At 40.5% G+C, this 19,927-nt stretch overlaps 1 protein-coding gene across 1 annotated transcript in view; it reads right to left on the bottom strand.

Annotated features, from left to right (window-relative positions):
• Positions 1–19,927, bottom strand: part of DNAJC7 (DnaJ heat shock protein family (Hsp40) member C7) — a 118,479-nt gene that overhangs the window by 15,818 nt on the left and 82,734 nt on the right. Inside the window, exon 13 of the mRNA XM_063458903.1 lies at positions 14,090–14,152. Within this exon, the coding sequence (XP_063314973.1) occupies positions 14,090–14,152 (63 nt within the window). The remainder of the gene's footprint in view (positions 1–14,089; positions 14,153–19,927) is intronic.

Below are 19,927 nucleotides of genomic sequence, written 5' to 3' on the forward strand. Positions count from 1 at the left end.
TTTCACCTACACACTGAACCCTATCAGTCATTCGGTGTACTACAGGCTTCTCAGACATTATTGCATTTCATGTACAAACCAAAGAACCACTGCATTTGCACCTACACACTGACCCCTACTACAGGCTTCTCAGACATGATTGCATTTCATGTACAAACCAACTAACCATGGCATTTTCGCCTACATGCTGACCCCTACCGGTCAATCGGTATACTACAGGCTTCTCAGACTTTATTTCACTTCATAAGCAAACAAACTAACTACAGCATTTTCACTTTTATACTGACTCCTATCTGTCAACGGTAGGATTAACCCCTTAAGGACATGACATGTGTGACATGTAATGATCCCCTTTTATTCCAGAAGTTTGGTCCTTAAGGGGTTAAAGGGTATTTTAACATACAATCAGCATTTCTGACCCATACTGGTCAACAGCAAAACTGTCTTCACATGTCATACACAATTTACCAGCCAATATAAATTACACATAAGATTGTTTTAAACATAACCATAAACCATAAATTAAACTCCAGCACGGGCTCAACTTCAGGTTTAATTTACATTTCACATCAAGACCAACAGTGGTTCTATCAACACTGCCACCTACAGGTCTGTCAAGTACGTTGACAATTTTCATGGGGTTTTACAAACACCAAAACACTGACACCTATAGGTCAACAGACAAACAACATTTCACATACCAATAAGTATCCTACTACACTGCCACCTATAGGGCACTAGGCAGATCTCCAGTGCACTTGCATTTTGTAACACCATGTTCACTGACTCCTACCATTCAATAAGACATACAACAATTCACATAGCAAGCACCATATCAACATCTGGTATAAATACATATATTATTACACAGTAGCAGACGCATCTGTATATACGTAACTGGTAATATTCACATACATTTTTCACAGCACGCTGCTCACACAACAGACTTCCCCCTAGCAAGGGGACATACAACTTACAAGGTGGGGACAGACCACATTTTCACTTGTACATACGGCACTTAATGGGTTAAGAGGTTAAGATTGATACATATTTAACCAGTATGGCTACAATGTTTAATATTTACACATCACAGCACTTTACTTTTCACATATACTGTACGTATTAAGATAAGCTTGGTCTATGCCACATTTCCTTATGCCATACGGTTTTATCTATTCAGGTTACAGTTACTACTAAAAACCTATACGGATTTTCAGGTTCAATACCATACTACCAGGTACATACACCTGCTCACGTAATTATTCATCTCTTACCTTCCCTGGAATAGTAATAGTGTACTGGCAATTAGGGTTCTAGGGCCCAATAGGTATTACCCCCTTTTTTCTCTGCATTATGCTTCGGTTAGTGGTCCCGCGAGGTCAACACCCCGCCTCACACTCGGAGGCATACACCCCTCGGGCCACTCATGAGCTAGCCGCCTCGCATTGTATCATAGAGAGGGCCTCACCTGTCACTCCCCTTCCTATTTTCTGGTTACTGTCACCGAGAGGCCAACATCCTGCCACAACATTCAGTGGCCACACAAAATCCCCTCGCGCCAAGCATAGATAGAGCCTCTCAAGCCACTTGGCAACTAGCAGGGCCTCACCAGTCACCAAAAAAAAAAAAAAAAAAACACCAAGCCTAATCGTTTCGCCTTACGGCTTAGCTAGCAAGCCAGTACAAGAACCCTGGGTACAAATAATAATTGCACTCTTTATTGTTATTTAAGTATTTCTCCAAAAGATGGTGAAGAATCACCTCTTCCTAGCACCCCGGCTAGAATTGATACACCTTCAAGCAGAGGAGATGTTGCTAGTCCAGCAGCAATCAGATCCTGGACGATCCCACACATTACCACCGACCTAAGGAGGTGACAAATCCCCTACCCTGCTACAGCAAGGAAAGCAGAGTTATTCAAACTCCTCCATACATCAACGGACAACAAGGAGGCAGGGGAAGGCCCAGCTACATCAACTCCGGTTACACCCAGGCTATGCTAGCCTCACTCATAAACTCATGAGCCAAAAAAAAAAAATTATGATAGACTGGCAATCTCGAGTCACCACAGCCCTCACAAGGCTGGGCCTCACGCTACTCTACAACCAGCACCAACCGAAACTCGGTTACCTGGTACAATCAATTCTTATGACACACAAGACGTTAACCCTGCACGTATGATCCCAGCAACATTGGGGAAGCAAGGCATATATATGTATGATGATGTATCGGTGATGGTCAGATCCAGGGATTCCAGGTAAATCGGGAACTGACCATCCCTTGGTTGGGTTGGCATTTGGAATATGTAGAGATGTTTATTTGTGCAGGTACCCATACAGAAGGGAGTTTGTCCCAAACAAATGGACGAGCATTCTCAGGCTCCAGGTACCAGCACCTCTGAACTACCAGAGACCATTGATATGAGTAGTTGCATTGCATATAGACTGTTGCATATATGTTCAAATGGTTCAGGTCACATGACAAACCATGTGTCCCAATACAACTTACAAATAACGTACTCACCATCTGTACACACTAATGCATTTTCAACACTACTGACTCATCACCCTTCCAGACTTGTAGTAGATTTACTAAAGCTCTGGAGCTTCAAGGGCTCCCATACAGGTATCATAAACACACCTTCAAGGAATATAGCATGCCCTCACTTACAGTCAGCACAACAAAACCATTGGCTGTAAACACACTCATAGCCAAGATTTATTTGCAGAGGGTTCTTCCAATCTCCACCATTTACAGCATGGCACCAAACACAAACACATTGGTATTGTCACAAGGAATCTTCCCTTAAACAAAAACTAACCATAGACTTATTGGCACCACACACCTCCGCTACCCCAAGTCTCAACTCCCTCATACCCTCCGAGGAGTTTTCTTACTATACAACACCATTGATCTACCTTTACAGCTATCACTCAAGCATGGGTTGAAGCTTGGTTAAGTAAGACCAATATCATCAACGCAGTAAACGGCTACCATCTACCCTACACACTGGCACTTACATGGCATAAATTGGGTAATCCTTTCCCTGCTCAACTTTCGAGCTACAGATTAGCCTACTATCGATATTCGCAGATACTCTGTGCTGGTTATGATAACATATCCAGAGGCCTTAGTCATACACTATCTAGAAGACTTCTTGTTGATCAAAGATAACATATTTTTCACTAGAAGCCTCACGGCAGCTTTGTCTGGTTGACCACTTGGGCGTCCCAGTACCCCATAAGAAACAGAAGGCTCAGACACTATCATCACATTACTGGGCATATGACTTGAGTCGGCATCCATACACGCAAATCAAGACAAATAGGGAACATTCTCAACTATATCAATCACTACCTCCTGCTTAGTACTTACAACTGCAAGGAACTACAATCCCTACCAGGTTCCTTAATTTTGCCATGCCAATCATACCACAAGACCACGCTTTCACATCCAGAGTACTTTCCCCTTTTTCCACACTTCCAACATGACGATCAGAGGATGTCCCTAGACACCTCAGCAACAGCAGACCTGCACATGGGAGGGGGGAATAAAAGAGATGATAGCGGAATAAAGATGAATAAAAGAGGTGATAGCGGGCAGCCCTGTCGGGTGCCATTGCTTATCTTGAATGGTTTGGAGAGTTGACCATTAACCTTCAGTCGGGCTGTGGGGTGGGAATAAATGGCTTTGATCCATTGTAGTCATCTGTGCCCAAATCCCAGCATCTCGAGAGTAGTTAAAAGGAAGGTCCAGTCCACCCTGTCAAAGGCCTTCTCCGCATCAATTGCCAGGAGTAATGTCAGAGTTTGCGCCTGACAGGTATGGTTAATTACATTTATAATTTTGGAGGTGTTGTCTTTCGCCTCTCTTGCAGGGACAAAGCCTGCTTGATCTGGGTGGATCAATCCTTGAAGAAAGGGTTTGAGCCTAGATGCCAGCATCTTCGTAAATATCTTGATGTCAACATTAATAAGGGATATTGGCCTATAGCTGGCGCATTTCTCTAAATCTTTCCCTGGTTTTGGTAAAAGTGTAATTGTCGCCTCTAATGCTTGACTTGGTATGTGATTTTGGTGTGGGATAGAGTTTATTGCTTCCAGGAGATGAGAGTTAAGCACCGTTTGGAACATTTTGTAGTAGGAGGCTGAAAACCCGTCAGGGCCTGGGCTTTTGTTGTGTGGGGTCTGTTTCAAAACCAATGTGAGTTCATCTAATGTGAATGGCTCTTCTAGCGATCTTGTTGCTACTGGGGGAAGAGTTAGGTCAAATTTGTTCTCTAAGTATCTTTTCATGTCTTCTGTGTTAGATTCCCTCCCCTTCAAATTGTATAGTGAGGTATAGTACTCATGGAATGTGTCAGCTATGTCTTCCGTAGTGTGTGCAAACGACTCGTCTAAGCGTTTGATCTTAGGTATGTAGGTAAGTGTTTGTTTCTGTTTTAGGGCTTGTGCCAGGAGTTTCCCACTCCTGTTTCCTTGTGTATAGTAAAGCTGTTTTGTCCACAGGATGGCTTTTCGCGCCTTATCTTGTAATAATGATTTGAGTTCTGTCCTAAGGGCTATTAGATTACAGTATATTGAGTCTGTTATATTGAGTTTACGAGAGCCTTCTAGCTGTTCAATATTTTTGATGAGGTCATCTGTTTAGTTTTTTCTCTTTTGATTTGTGAGCCCCATTCCCCTCTAATTCCCCGTCGTTTATTGAGTCCTTGACCGGCTTTGTTTGTAATAAGGTGGGATTGAGTTTCCATGAGCCTTTAGGGCGAGGGAGGGAGGGGATAGCTAGTGTGAGGTGTATCGGAGAATGGTCAGACCATGTCATTGGACCTATAGAGGTATCCTTGACAAAGCCCAAGTCTCTGTGTGATATCAGGAAAAAATCTATCCTGGAGTATGATCGGTTAGGGGCCGAATAGTGTGTATAGTCTTTTGTGGTTGGGTGGAAAATTCTCCAGCAATCTGTTAGTTGGTGTGTGTGGATGATGCGTTGCATTTGTATACTCGTCGTGGTGAGGTGGTTGCTATGATGGGATGTGCTATCCTTTTTGGCATCCAATGAGACATTAAAATCCCCTCCCATAATCAGTATGCCATTCGTATTTTGCTTGACCTTTGCCATAATCTTTCTGAAAGCCCCGCATTGGGGTTTATTGGGAAGGTATATTGCTACCAGTGTGATTGGCTCTGTCCCTACTGTACCCTGGTGAATAATAAACCTGCCCGATTCATCCGTAATGTGTTTAGAGTAAGTGAAAGGGACCTGTTTTCCAATTAGTATCGCTACCCCCCCTTGATTTACTCTTGTTATAATTGTTATAGTATACTTGTTGGAATTTGGGGTGTGTAAGTTTCGGGGCCGTAGGGCCTCGAAGATGTGTTAGTTCTAGAAATGCTATATCTGTTTTTCTGGTGGCCAGTTCTGAGAGTACCATCCTCCTCTTTTCGGTGGTATTTAGCCCTCTAACATTTAGGGAGCAGATTCGTAATGTGTTCATAATCTATAGTAAGTTGGTCTGTATCGCTGTAGGAAGTGAACGGCTACAATTGGGATTCTGTGGACTATAGGCACGCGGACAGTGAAAGAGTGCGCAGAGACCCTGTCGTGGGTTATTTTTGTTCGTGGATAACCTTGATGATTTTGAGAAAGAGCACTTAAGAAGCAGAGTTATTCTTAAACACAAGAAAAAATTAACTATGTACAACTTGAGAGTAAGTAGTTATGGAGCGTCTAACCCTTTGAAGGAGTTGCCCCAACGGGGGGCTATACCCTCTCTCAAGAATTTGAGGTCTAGGACTTGTCGGTAAAGAGTTCCTTGATAAATGTATAGTTGTCTAGACCCCCTATTAAGGAGTCGGTACTATCCCTTAAGTAGTCCCAGCGGTTTGAGCTACCCCCAAGGTGTTACTGTGACTATGCAACGAAAATTATCTCCAAATTAGTACCGCTCAGGACCGCCGCAGGTCCTATTCTATGGTCAGTGGGTGCGTGGACCCTTTTAGATCATGTATCTGCACCTAAGTTGCTAAGGGACAAGAGGGGGGGGGGGGTTAAGCTCCGCACCAGTTATGCGTTGGTACGCGTTAACTTTCGGTCTAAAGAATATATATATGTATAGCTCCCCTTGAGGCGGGCGACTGACACTTTACATTGATAACTGGTTATAGGTTAGGGCCTAGTCATGTCCATGTAAATCTGGCTCTAATTATTAATTAAAATTGAGGGATAGTGTGCACTGGCGACTACTCCCACCCCCTAATTTAAACTATACGAGGATAAAGGCAATGCAGTTTACAATGACTTATACTATAGCATATTCAACAATTTGCTATTAGTTATATACGTCCCAGAGTTTCCATGTATAGTTACCACTTCCCGATCTTTGAGAAATGCTGTTTCGACAACATTAGTCCTTTGTATCAGGCTTAAGTTAGCATTGTTTAGATGAAGTCAGAGTAGGTGAGTATGTCTTTATCAGTCAGTTTATTCTCCTCTGGGTCATTGGTTGCCTCCTGTGTCTCAGGAAAGGAGATGCTGGTGGCGTCTTCCACGTTGATTTTCTCCGGGTGTCCGGTGCTGTACCTCTCGGTGGTTGTTGACGTGGTTGTGTTGTCTCAGGTTCGGATATATCGTACCAGTCCTGGATCTCTATATTGGGGAGACCTAGACGCTGTGTGAATGCTTCCACTTCTGCCGCAGATGTTAGCATCGCCTGTACACCCTGATGTGAGGCCGTTAATGAGAAGGGGAATCCCCATCTATATTTAATGTTAGCCTGTTGTAAAGCTTGTGTCAGAGGTCTCAGGATTCTTCTACCCCTCAATGTCAGCCAGGCTAGATCCGGGAGGATTAAAATCTTGGCTTTATTATATATGATGTCAGTGGTGTCTCTGGCACTCCTCATAATGGCTTCTTTTTCTTAGTAATGTACCCTGCATATTACATCCCTTGGGGATTCATGGGGCAAGCTCCTGGGTCTTAGTGCCCTAAGGGCTCTGTCCAGTATGATTGGTGTATCTTAAGGCCTTTGCAGCATTTTATTAAATAGTGACTGTATAAGGTGTAGGTTTTCAGGGGTTCCCTGGGTCTCGGACAGTCCCCTTATTCTTATATTGTTCCTTCTACCCCTGTTGTCGAGATCTTCTGTGTTTCTCATTACATACAGGAGTTTGGTATCTCTGCTCTCTTGATTTCGTTCTAATGCCAAGATTCTATCTAACATTTGATCCCTGTCTTCCTCCAGGTCCCCTACCCTGTTATCCACTTGCCTGATGTCAGAAGTCAGTGAGGTGATCTGTTCCTGCATGGAGGCTTCCAGTGTCGCCAGCATTGCTGCCAGGTCGTTCTTAGAAGGTAAGTTCCGCAGGATCTCTTTTATGTCTGCCATGTTCTGGTCTGGTGGTGCTTCCGAGCCCTCCAGGCTGTGTGAGGGAGAGCCTCGTGGCGAAGATGGCGTCGCTTGGCTGTCTTCTAGGCCTTCTCCGAATACTTTCACTGTGTCTCTAAAATATTTATCGAGACCGCCTGGATTTTTCGGAACTCCCGGGTCCGGGTTGTTCGAGGAGGTGTATGCCGCCTTCTTTTTGTTGCCCATTTCGTGGTCAAAATGCAGGTTTTTTGCCAGTTTTTATTGCAGCCGGCGGGGAGCTCCGTGTATGTGCGTCCGATCACATCAGTTGCTCAGCCACGCCCCCCCCGCTGTTTGTTTTTTATGTCCGTATGTGTGATATGGGGTTTTGAGAGATAGGCTGCCTCGAAGCAGCAGTGGGGAGTGGAGGATTCCTGACAGTAAGACAGGTTTTCGAGTCTCATGTGGCGATCTGCTTTACACCTTGACACTATTTAGCTTCACATTTGTTACCAATCACTGCTGATATGGGACTTTGAAAGGTAGGCTGCCTTGAAGCAGCAGTGGGGGATCCTTAATAGTTAGATAGGTTCTATGTCCTGGCGACCTGCTATTAACTTGGAAGCTGCTGAGCTCTATTTGAGACTGTATCCCTCTCATGCTGATACATTTTATAACTAGAGACTGTATCCCTCTCATGCTGATACATTTTATAACTAGAGACTGTATCCCTCTCATGCTGATACATTTTATAACTATTTATTCATGTCAGCAAGTGGATACTTAGCTATTCATGCAGCTCTCCAACACTCATTATTGGGAGAATGTCTCTAGTCAATGGACCTGAATAATAGCCTCTGGTTTTATCTACTTTAAATCAGAGGTAAATTTGAAGCTATTACAGCAACCTACCACATTGTAATGTGAACTTGTCTTCTCCTTAAGTGGATAGGAGTTTTGAATCTACATCCAATCCTTAGGAATGTAGTTCTGTAGTTAAGAAGACTGGCATCAAAGTCCAATAACTATTTTAACTCTGTACCCCCTACACACTTTCCTTATAGTCTGCATAACTGTGATATTCTAGTTACACTATTATCACTACTTGTGAGAGATATTTGAAATTATATAAGTACACTAAGTACATGCATATGTCCAGATACACTGGTGCAATACTTGCAGACTATATTCTAACCACAACTCTTTCCCAGAATTGTACTACAAGTTGAATAGTAACAAGGGCCCATGCAATAATACAGTGATCCTGTTGTGGACCACTTTTTACACGCTAAGCTGGACCCCTGATATTGATATTTATATAACTTTGATATTCAGGACAGATCTGCCCATTTTTATGTGTACCACTTTATCACTTTATGTTTGCAGTGACTTCACTTTTTTTGTTTAATCTTGTTTTCAATTTTGATCTGATAAAGGTATATACCATTAATATGGAATTTTAATTTGAGGAGGATTCTCTTAAATGAGAGTGGGTTCCATCCACATTTGGTGAGTGGTTATCCCATTCCATTTTTCTTTTTCTCCTTGTCTTATAAATTTGTTTGGGGTAATGCCCCTGAATTCCTCCTGTAACCACTAATAAGGTACTGGTGCTGACTAGCCCAACACTAGGATTCCTTTATTTCTTCTGTTTATAACTTTGGCCAGTGTTTGTGACTAAGTGGCTACTAAAAAAGACTGGGTATACCCCATATTGAATACCCTGGGTCGTCTACTTTAAAAAAATATGTACATGTGGGTTATGATTCATAGATTTATGACAATTAATAGTGTTACAATGTCACTATTTATTACATTTTAAAAATATATATTTAGAAACAGCAATTTCCTATTTGTTCTTATAGCCCTATAACTTGCAAAAAAGCACGTAAACACTGGGTGTTTTTAAACTCAGGACAAAATTTTTCATCTATTTAGCAGTTTTTTTTCATAGGTAAGAAAAAGATTTTTCAAGCAAAAGTCAAGTTTTTTTTTCCCAATTTTTCATTATTATTTTAAAGTAAATTATATGAAATGATACAGATAATGGTATGTAAAGAAAGCCCTTTTTGTCCTAAAAAAAACAATATATAACTTGTATGGGAACCGTAAATGAGAGAGGAAACTTACAGCTAAACACAAACACCACAAAAGTGTTAAAAGAGCCCTGATCCTTAACGTACAACATGGTCAAAACAGGCCGGTCCTGATGGGGTTAAAGGCATTTTGAATGCACAAAAGATACCGTGATGAGATCCTGAGGCCCATTGTTGTGCCATTCATCCACGACCATCACCTCATGCTGCAGCATGATAATGCACGGCCCCATGTTGCAAGGATCTGTACACAATTCCTGGAAGCTGAAAACGTCCCAGTTCTTGCATGGACAGCATACTCACCAGACATGTGAGTATGTTTGGGATGATCTGGATCAGCATATGTTCCAGCATGTGCCAATATCCAGCAACTTCGCACAGCTATTGAAGAGGAGTGGACCAACCTTCCACAGGCCACAATCAACAACCTGAACCTCAACTCTATGCGAAGGAGATGTGTTGCACTGCGTGAGGCAAATGGTGGTCACACCAGATAATGACTCTAAAAACTGCACATTTTAGAGTGGCCTTTTATTGTGGTCCGCCTAAGGCACACCTGTGTAATAATAATATTATTAACAATATTTGAGAGAAATAGGCCTTTTGTGTACATAGAAAAAGTCTTAGATCTTTGAGTTCAGCTCATGAAAAATGGGGGCAGAAACAAAAGTGTTGCGTTTATAATTTTGTTCAGTGTATTTATCATATTTGGTGTAATATAATAAAGTGTTCTTTGCTGTTATACAGTTGTGCGCTGTGTGTACTTTTTTCCTAACAAGCACAGGAGTTGGGAAAAGAGCAGAAAGAAGTCCTACCTGAGACCATTATATTCTGCCGGTCTTGCTTTATGCCTGTGAGTGCATTTTGTCCTTAGTGATTTCTTGATGTTTTGTGATCTGCAGCTTGTGTGTTTTATTTGTTTTAATTTATTTTTGTAGGTTGTTGTTTTTTCCCTTATATTTACATTTTGAAGATCTTGAGAATCTTCTTACAATCCCACAAATGCACAAGACACCAAATAAAAATTTCAGGATGAGAATAGGCCAAAAGTATATAAAGGAAATCTATTCTTCCCGTAAATAAACATGTGACCCTACAATTGCATTAAAGGGTAGGCAACATTTGCACCTGTATTTTGGTCTTTGTCAAACTGAACTGTTCTAACAAAAAAAAAAAAAACACTCCAAGCAACTAAGGCTTGCTGACGTGCTTTGTGTGTCCTTTTTTCTTTTTCCCATTTGAAGAACAGTGCAGGTTTCAATAGAAATCTGCACTTTTATAAATTAACTGTGTTTACACCCTCCCACTGTCAATCAGTGGAGCTGAAATCAAGACAGGCATGTTGCCAGAGCAACTGCATTTCAAAGACTTCTCATTGAGCTACATTGTGAAATGTATGATTGGCCAGCCACAGAAAGTCTGGGCTGGAGGAGGAAGGAGGCTTCCAAAGGCAGCATACAAGAGATTTCCAGCATTTGCAAGCTGTTTTACATATACAAACAATGGGGGGAAAAAAAAGAATCAACTAAATACATGTTTTCATTGGGGGGAGGTATATTTACTAAATAGAGATTTTAAATGATTTTAGCTTAATTGAGCAGTTTTGGTGTATAGATCATACCCCTTCCAGCCTCACTGCTCAATTCCCGGCCATATGAAATCACTTTGCTTATATTGCCATAGCCACACCTGACTGACTCACACAACGTTCTTGAAAATGGGTTTTTATTTTCAAACACCCTAAAACACAGTGTTTACTTTAAAGGTTCTTATCTCCTGCTCTGTCAATTGAACTTTAATCACACAGCTTCTGTGGGGTCTAGCAGGCAATTAACAGCATTAGATAAGAAATTCTAAATTTAAACACTTCCTAAAAAAGTTGACATTTTAAACTTCCCTTATTGTATACAATGCCAATCGAAAGTGGCCAAGGCCAATAAGGTATTAGTATGCATAAAAAAGGGCATTAATTCTTATGATGAGAATATTTGTCACTGGTAAGATCACATCTGGAATATGCTGTGCAATTTTGGGCACCTGTTCTATAAAAGGATATTATGGCAATAGAAAAAAGTAAACTTTAGCTATAAAGAAAAGTTAACAAATTTAAAACTCTTTAGTTTAGAAAAATGTTGCCTCAGAGGGGATATGAACATTATACAAATATATTCGGTGCAAATACAAACCATTATGTGGAAATCTATTCACAAACAGGACTATACATAGGACACGAGGTCATGCGTTTAGACTGGAAGAAAGAACATTTAGTTTAAGGCAAAGGAAAGTTTTTTTTTACCGTAAGAACAAAGAGAATGTGGAATTCCGGGCCTAAATAAGTGATTTTCTCTGTCTGTACAGATGTTTACACAGCAACTAGATGCATATTGCAATTTTTTTGCTTGACATGCTGCACATACAGTGATTTCTCTTCCCGGCTGCCTATTGTTAAATCTGTGCAAAAATTACATCAGCATTCTGGCGAGAGACGTCGTCAGCCTTTACCCTTACAGGCAGCACTGAGAGCATACCTGCAAGGGAAAATTTCTTCCATTTTGTAAAATCTGTTTTTAATTTTTTTTTATTTATATACTAAAAGGGACACTAGTCACCATAACAACAACAGCATAAAATAGATATTCATGTGAATATAGTCAGTCCATGCAGCCTTTTTGTTGCAAACACTGTCTTTTCAGAGAAAATGCAGTGTTTATATTGCTCCCAAGGGACACCAGGGAGGTGCTTCCTGGAGCAGTGCTTCACTTCTATGAGGAGATGCTGATTGGCCAGAATGTTTTCCTATGGGTAAGCATTGTGATTGGCTGAGATAATCATTTCTGATGTCAGCCGAGGCGGTGGATTAGAGGCAGAGCCAGTGCCAGCTGCTGGAAATAAGGCAAGTTTTACTAACTTTTAAGTGGGGCTCAATAGTTAAACACTATAGGTTCAGGAATACACGTTTGTGTTCCTGACTCTATAGTGTGCCTTTAAAGTCCACCCACCTGTCAATCACTCATTCCCCTCCCTCGAGAGCCTGAATGCGCTCTGGCCCTGGGAGAACAGTCCTATCAGATGCTATCCTATGAAAAAAATTTAATTGGACAACGGACAAAGCATTTTGTATTATTTAATAGGGGTTTCTTAATGAAAAAACAAAAGATGGCAGACAAAATTTAGAATGCTCAATAGGGCATTATAAACCAACGAGAAAACACTTTTTGAGCTCCAGTGGGTCCTCTCTCCCTCCCTCCCCTGTCAGCTGCCAGCATTACACTGCTAGCCGGCTGGTGAGGGAGATCTCTGATCTAACCTCAGGTCCTGCAGAGGAGAGCGAGGCATGGTTCCCGGTGCTATTATCATAAGATCATAGCACTGGGGAAATATTTTTATTTTAAAATGTATTGCCGGTCCACGAAAGCTTTTACCCGAATGTATAGTCGGGTGAAAGCTTTTGCGGACCAGCAATAAATTCTTAAAAATTACTGATCAACACATCAAAGCAAAGGATGATTGATTGAAGTGTGTTCCTTTTTGGTCACATATATGTATATTGCAATAGTTTGTACAATATCTACACACACATTTTAAGTGACCAATTCATCCTGAATTGCACGACTGAAGCAAAAAAAATAAAAAAAGTATATGGTAAAACTCGGTAGACTTATACATATAATATGCTAAACTGCTTGTGAGTGCACATATTTAAATTTATTTTCAAGGTAGTTTCTTTTAAGTAGTTGCAATTACCGTATACAAAACACTAAGTGACAAATAAATTAAAAGAACAGAAATGCAGTAAGAGCACAGGATAAGGAGCATCGGTGCTTATTTAACATTACACTGTAGAGTTCGATAGTTTTTTTCTCATATTTGTGAAGTTCCAAGTACTGCACACACTCATTCAAAAAATCCTATTTGAATTAGATATTTCTATTGATAATTAAGATTTCAAGTCATTTAGAGATGTTCCAAACATTCTAATCCTAAAATATTACAAATGATGAATGTATTATGTACAATAAAATGATTTATTTGTGCTTTGTCACATTGGAGCCTGTCACACAAATTAGTAACCACATGAACATTTGCATTTTGACTCCTGTAAGAGGCAGTTTTACAGTATGTGTGTAAACAATACATCTCTCTGATAGGAGGCCCTCTCCAGCTGCTTGCTATCTGGCAATCCTCCAGCAGTCTGGACACATCACTGCACAATTGAGGCATGAAGCCCCCAAAATAAAAAACAACAAGTTCCTGGAGAAACCATCAAGCAGATGCGTGAATTTATTCATGTGCATAGTAGGCATTCAAAAAAGGAATAAGAATGGTGGCTGCTTTTGTAGGACACAAAACATTTCTAGTCTCAAGTTCCCAAAAATGCACAAAGTATATAGTAATGTATGTAAACTATAATGGCCATTGAATATGCTGTTGAACACTGTTATAGCGCTTTGGATAAGCAGTTAATAGCATCCGGAAGGGAAAAGATGCAGAAGGGCTGATAGCCCATGCATTACCTACATACTGGGGAGGGATGGTGTTAAAGAGCAGGCCTTGACAATTTATATGATGGTCTGTCTACCATATAAAATTACAATGCATATTATATACTCTAAAAACAAACGCATTCCATAAAATATAATCTTACCTTCAAAACTGAAACCCCCTGGACTGCTGAAGAATGCCTTGAAAATATTGTTGGCATCAAAATCTGAAAGAAAATTGCAGGAGAATAGATATAATTTTTCAATACAGCAACCACAGCTGCATTTACTGTAAATGGCCCTTGCAAAATTCTAATAACTGGTTTTGGATATTTGTGAACAGTGCTTCGCCCATGAGAGCTTTAAGCAGCTCCGGCACTCCATGGGATGTAGTGGTGGAGGGGAGTAATGACTGGCATCCCCAGGTACGAACTGAAAACGTTGTGAAATGGCTTGACCACTTACAAGAGGGGGTGAGGTGCACATTAATTATTCATTTAAATTGACACTATAGTCACCTAACAACTTTAGCTTCGCCCCTTCCCAACGCTAGATGGAAATTTTCCGTCATGCTTGTCCTAGCGTTAAGGACGCACAACAGAAAATTTCTGTCATTTACTAAAGTTAACCCCAGATCGAAGCGATCGTGGGGTTAACGCTCCTACGGTCTGTCTCGGTATCCCTTGCAGGTGGTCAGAGCGAGCACATGTGCTGCAGGTACTTCTGGTCTGCCTCCCTGTGCTTCTGCGGTCAGAGTGAAGTGCAGGGAGAAGGAGCAGTGCAGACGATCTCCCTGGGAAAAAAAAAAAAAAAGTTCAATCCCACCCTCCCTTTACCCTGCTTTAATAAAATTAACCCCTTCCCTCCCAATTGATCACTGACTACAGTGATCAATTGGCAGGGACTACATTTTACTGTGATCTGAATTTATTCTATTTTTTTTAACCCTCAGGGGTTAAATTTACTTTATAAATGTAAATATTTTAATTTGATATATTTAGAAGTTAGTGGGGAATTGGGGAATTTGGTGTTAGTCTGACTAGGATTTAAAGTTAGAAAAAGTTTTTAAAAAAGCTTTAAAAAGTAAAAGAAAATATTTTAGTAATGTTAAAAAAAAAAAAATCCAACCTCCTTTTACCCAGTCCTTATAAAAATTAACCCCTTCCCTGCCAGTTGATCACTGTCTAAAGTGATCAAAATACAGATTACAGTATCATAATGTGATCTGATTATTTTTTTTAACCCCTGAGGGTTAACTTTTCTATTTTTCCCTCACGGGTTAAATTTATTTCATTAATTTAAATATTTTAACCCCTTAAGGACCGCTGACGGTTCAGGACAGTCAGCAGTAAAACGTGCGTTTGGACCGCTGACGGTCCTGAACCGTCATAACGGTCTTCGGCAACTTACCTGATCGCCGTCAGTCCCACGGCGGCGATCAGCTCTCCTCCCGGTCCAGGGGGACTGCATGTCTGCCCGGGCAGTCCCCCCTCGGCAGATCAGGACCCCACGGCCATGTGATCACTCGATCACATGACCGCAATAGGTGCCCATGTGTCTGCCTGCAGGGGGACTGTCTGTGCTGACAGGCAGTCTTCCCTGCAAGTGAAAAATCAGAAAATAAAGTAAAAAAAAAAAACCTGATATATATACATGTATTATATCTATATATATACCTATATATAATATATGTATATGTATCATATATATATATATATATATATATAATGTCATAGTAAGTGTATTTTTATATTTATATATACGTAAATTAATATAAAAATACACTTATATTTAAATTACACACGAATATATACAATATATATAATTACTATATATATGGTATATATTATAAAATACAAATAATATGTTAATAAAAATAAATAACAAAAAATACAAATAATTTTTAATAATTAAAAAAAAATTATATATATATATGCAATTTTATTCTAACAGTATTTTGATATTGATATATATATATATATATTTATATCAAAATACACTTAGAATGTAATGATATATATATCTATGTATAAATAAATAAATAAAAATAATACAAAATATACATATGTCCACATACATAATTACATAAATAATTTCATAAATATACACGTAGACGTCAAATATATAAATATGTATATATATTAAAATTATACGTGCATATTTATGTAATATTTTTACCTAATTAAGTAATTTTAATGATTGCAATTCGAGGGACCTGCCTGCCAACCCAGGCCGAAAGTCCAGATAATTTAATTTGCTAGCACTGTGTTTAACCCTGTAACTTTCTATGACACCCTAAATCCTGTACATGGGGGTACTGTTTTACTCGGGAGACTTCGCTGAACACAAATATTAGTGTTTCAAAAAAGTAAAACATATCACACCGATGATATTGTCAGTGAAAGTGAAGTTTTTTGCATTTTTCACACACAAACAGCTCTTTCACTGAGGATATTATTGCTGTGATATATTTTACTGTTCTGATACACTAATATTTGTGTTCAGCGAAGTCTCCTGAGTATAACAGTACCCCACATGTAGACGTTTTATAGTGTTTGTGAAAGTTACAGGGTCAAATATAAGGCTTGATTTTACTTTTTTTTTTTTATTGAAATTTGTCAGATTGGTTAGGTTGCCTTTGAGAGCGTATGGTAGCCAAGGAATGAGAATTAGCCCCATGGTGGCATACCATTTGCAAAAGAAGACAACCCAAGGTATTGCAAATGGGGTATGTTCAGCCTTTTTTAGTAGCCACCTAGTCACAAACACTGGCCAAAGTTAGCGTTTTTTGCATTTTTAACACACAAACAAATATAAATGCTAACTTTGGCCAGTGTTTGTGACTAGGTGGCTACTAAAAAAGACTGGACATACCCCATTTTGAATACCCTGGGTTGTCTACTTTAAAAAAAATATGTACATGTTAGGTGTGTTTCGGGGATTTATGACAGATAACGGTGTTACAATGTCACTATTGATACATTTAAAATATATATATATTGAAACAGCAATTTCCTACTTGTATTTATAGGCCTATAACTTGCAAAAAAAAGCAATAAAGCATGTAAACACTGGGTGTTTTTAAACTCGGGACAAAATTTTGAATCTATTTAGCAGTTTTTTTCATTAGCTTTTGTAGATAAGTAAAATATTTTTCAAGTAAAAGTCCAAAAACATGTTTTTTTTAACATTTTTCACCATATTTTTTTTAATACAATATATGACATAATACAAATAATGGTATGTAAAGAAAGCCCTTCTCGTCGTGAAAAAAACAATATATAACTTGTATGGGAACCGTAAATGAGAGAGCGGAAAATTACAGCTAAACACAAACACCATAAAAGTGTTAAAACTGCTCTGGTCCTTAACATACAAACATCGCAAAAACAGGCCGGTCCTTAAGGGGTTAAAATTATATATTTTGCTAGATAGGGTGGGTGGGAGTTATGGGAAATTGGGGAATTAACTGACAATGCTGCTTACTGCTAGTTAGGGGTTAACGGTAAAGTTTATAAAAATGTTAAAAGTGTAAAAAAAGTTTTAAGAAAGATTAAAAAATGTAATAAGCAAAAAAAGTTTAAAAACAAGTTTTAAAAATGAAAAAGTTTAAAAAAGTAAATACATTTAAAAATGCTCATTACTAGTGATGTCGCGAACATAAAATTTTCCGTTCGCGAACGGCAAACGCGAACTTCCGCAAATGTTTGCGAACGGGCGAACCGCCATAGACTTCAATAGGCAGGCGAATTTTAAAACCCACAGGGACTCTTTCTGGCCACAATAGTGATGGAAAAGTTATTTCAAGGGGACTAACACCTGGACTGTGGCATGCCGGAGGGGGATCCATGGCAAAACTTCCATGGAAAATTACATAGTTGATGCAGAGTCTGGTTTTAATCCATAAAGGGCATAAATAACCTAACATTCCTAAATTGTTTGGAATAACGTGCTTTAAAACATCAGGTATGATGTATCGATCAAGTAGTGTAAGGGTTACGCCCGCTTCACAGTGACAGACCAAACTCCCCGTTTAACGCACCACAAACAGTCCATTTGCACAACCGCAAACTCCCCATTTGCATAAGGTTTGATACCAAGCTAGCCATGTCCCGTTCCTTGTCCTCACTGATGTCATTGAAGGTCTCTTCCTCCACCCAGCCACGTACAACACCAAGGGTCACCGAAATGTGACAACAAGCCCCCTGTATTTTTTTTTTTTTTTAAATGTACACTACTGTTACACCAGATATGAGTTGCACTGGTGTGACACTGTGCCCTGGCAGGCCCTGAAACGCACACGTGTGAAGGAAACTGACTGCTATTATATTACAGTCAAAAAAGTTTTTTATTTTTTTTTTTAAATGCAAGCTATTGTGACACCAGATATGAGTGGTGGCACTGAGCAAGTGGGAACAGTATACGCTGTGACTTATGTTCTAGCCCTAAAAAGTTTTTTTTGGGGTGCTGTCCTTAAAGCAGAGATCAGATGAGTCCTTCAGGACTGTAGTGGACACTGAATACACTAGCCTAGCTATCGATTTCCCTATTAAATCAGCAGCAGCTACACTGTCCATCTTCTCACTAAGAATGCAGCTTCCGGGGGGCGGGGCCTAGCTGTCATGGAGGAAAGACGCACTTTGTGTGAGCTCCCTCAATATCTCACTTTAAGCAGCTATCAACAAGCGAATTTCACCCCAGAAGGGGATGACCCAGCAATGTTGCTCCTACCTGACCGACCCGACATGTTTAATAGCGGTCAGCAACTCAACAGAGTCTTACTTACCTCCGCGTGGCAAGTGTGGCCTGGTGCTCACCGGGCGGGAGAGGCGGACGATCTCCCGATCCTGGGATGCCCAGGAGCAGCTACTTCCCGGCAGGAGTTCCGTTACACCCCCCCCCCCCCCATTCCCCCCTCTCCGACCGGTGGGGGTTATCCCGGTCCACCCCTGAGAGGCTGTCTGGAGCTAATGGACGCACAGAGCACAGCCGCCCAGGCTGACATACTCATCTGCGACTCTCCCAATATGGCGGCAGCCGCGTGTCCTCCTGGTACCAGCAAAACATGGCAGGATATTGAGTCTAAGCTGGACAGACTCTTTAATCAATTTTGGAAGCAAATAACAAGCAGGAAGCCCCAACAAGCTCCACCACAGCCCCAACAAGCTCCACCACAGCCCCAACAAGCTCCACCACAGCCCCAACAAGCTCCACCACAGCTAAGCGAAGCAGTCCCCATTAAAATCCACCAACGCAAAAGGCGTCGAAGACGGGACCGGAGGCACAAAAAGAAATGCAGAGCCTGCCCCACGTCAAGCACTCGCCTCCACCTTAAGCCACCACAATCCCGCACCGGACGTGAAGCACCACCGGGAGAGATCCGACCACCCGACAAAACAAGCTTCCACCACCTCAAGCCGCGAACCCGGCACTCAGCCAGAGACTTGCCTTTGTTGTTCCAGGTATCAGGGACTCCCAGGGTCTGCACCTGGTGCCCAGAAGGGATCGGATGAGCACAAGCAGTAAACAGCAGTCTGCCAAGCATGTCCCACTATAGCCGATCCTCCACACCATGCCTTTGATCACATGAATTGCTCTCTGCACATTAACTAATCGTAAAGTAGCAAGCGTTTAAACATGTCCTTATTTCACCTCCTAAAGAGTTTATTGTCGTAGTTCCTTACATGCCTTTACCTTAACCCTTCATGTATTATGTTATTCACTAGTCTCATCTCATGGGGCGACTCACACTTGATTTATAACTAGTGGTGGAGCTGCTGATATAAATACACAGTTGATAAGCTACACCCTAAACATGACAGCCATCTTTCACAACAATGTACTGCTATATACTCATACCCTCAGTGCAACTAGCCATGATATACGCACGTTCAGCCTAGCATGCTCAAATATAACACACTTCTGTCTTAAAAAAAAAATAAAAAAAAAGAAAAAAAAAAAAGAATGCAGCTTCAGAATTAATCTAAATTGTATGCTGTCTA

This window comes from Pelobates fuscus, chromosome 6, assembly GCF_036172605.1.
Source record: "Pelobates fuscus isolate aPelFus1 chromosome 6, aPelFus1.pri, whole genome shotgun sequence".
In the NCBI taxonomy this organism is placed as follows: Eukaryota; Metazoa; Chordata; class Amphibia; order Anura; family Pelobatidae; genus Pelobates; species Pelobates fuscus.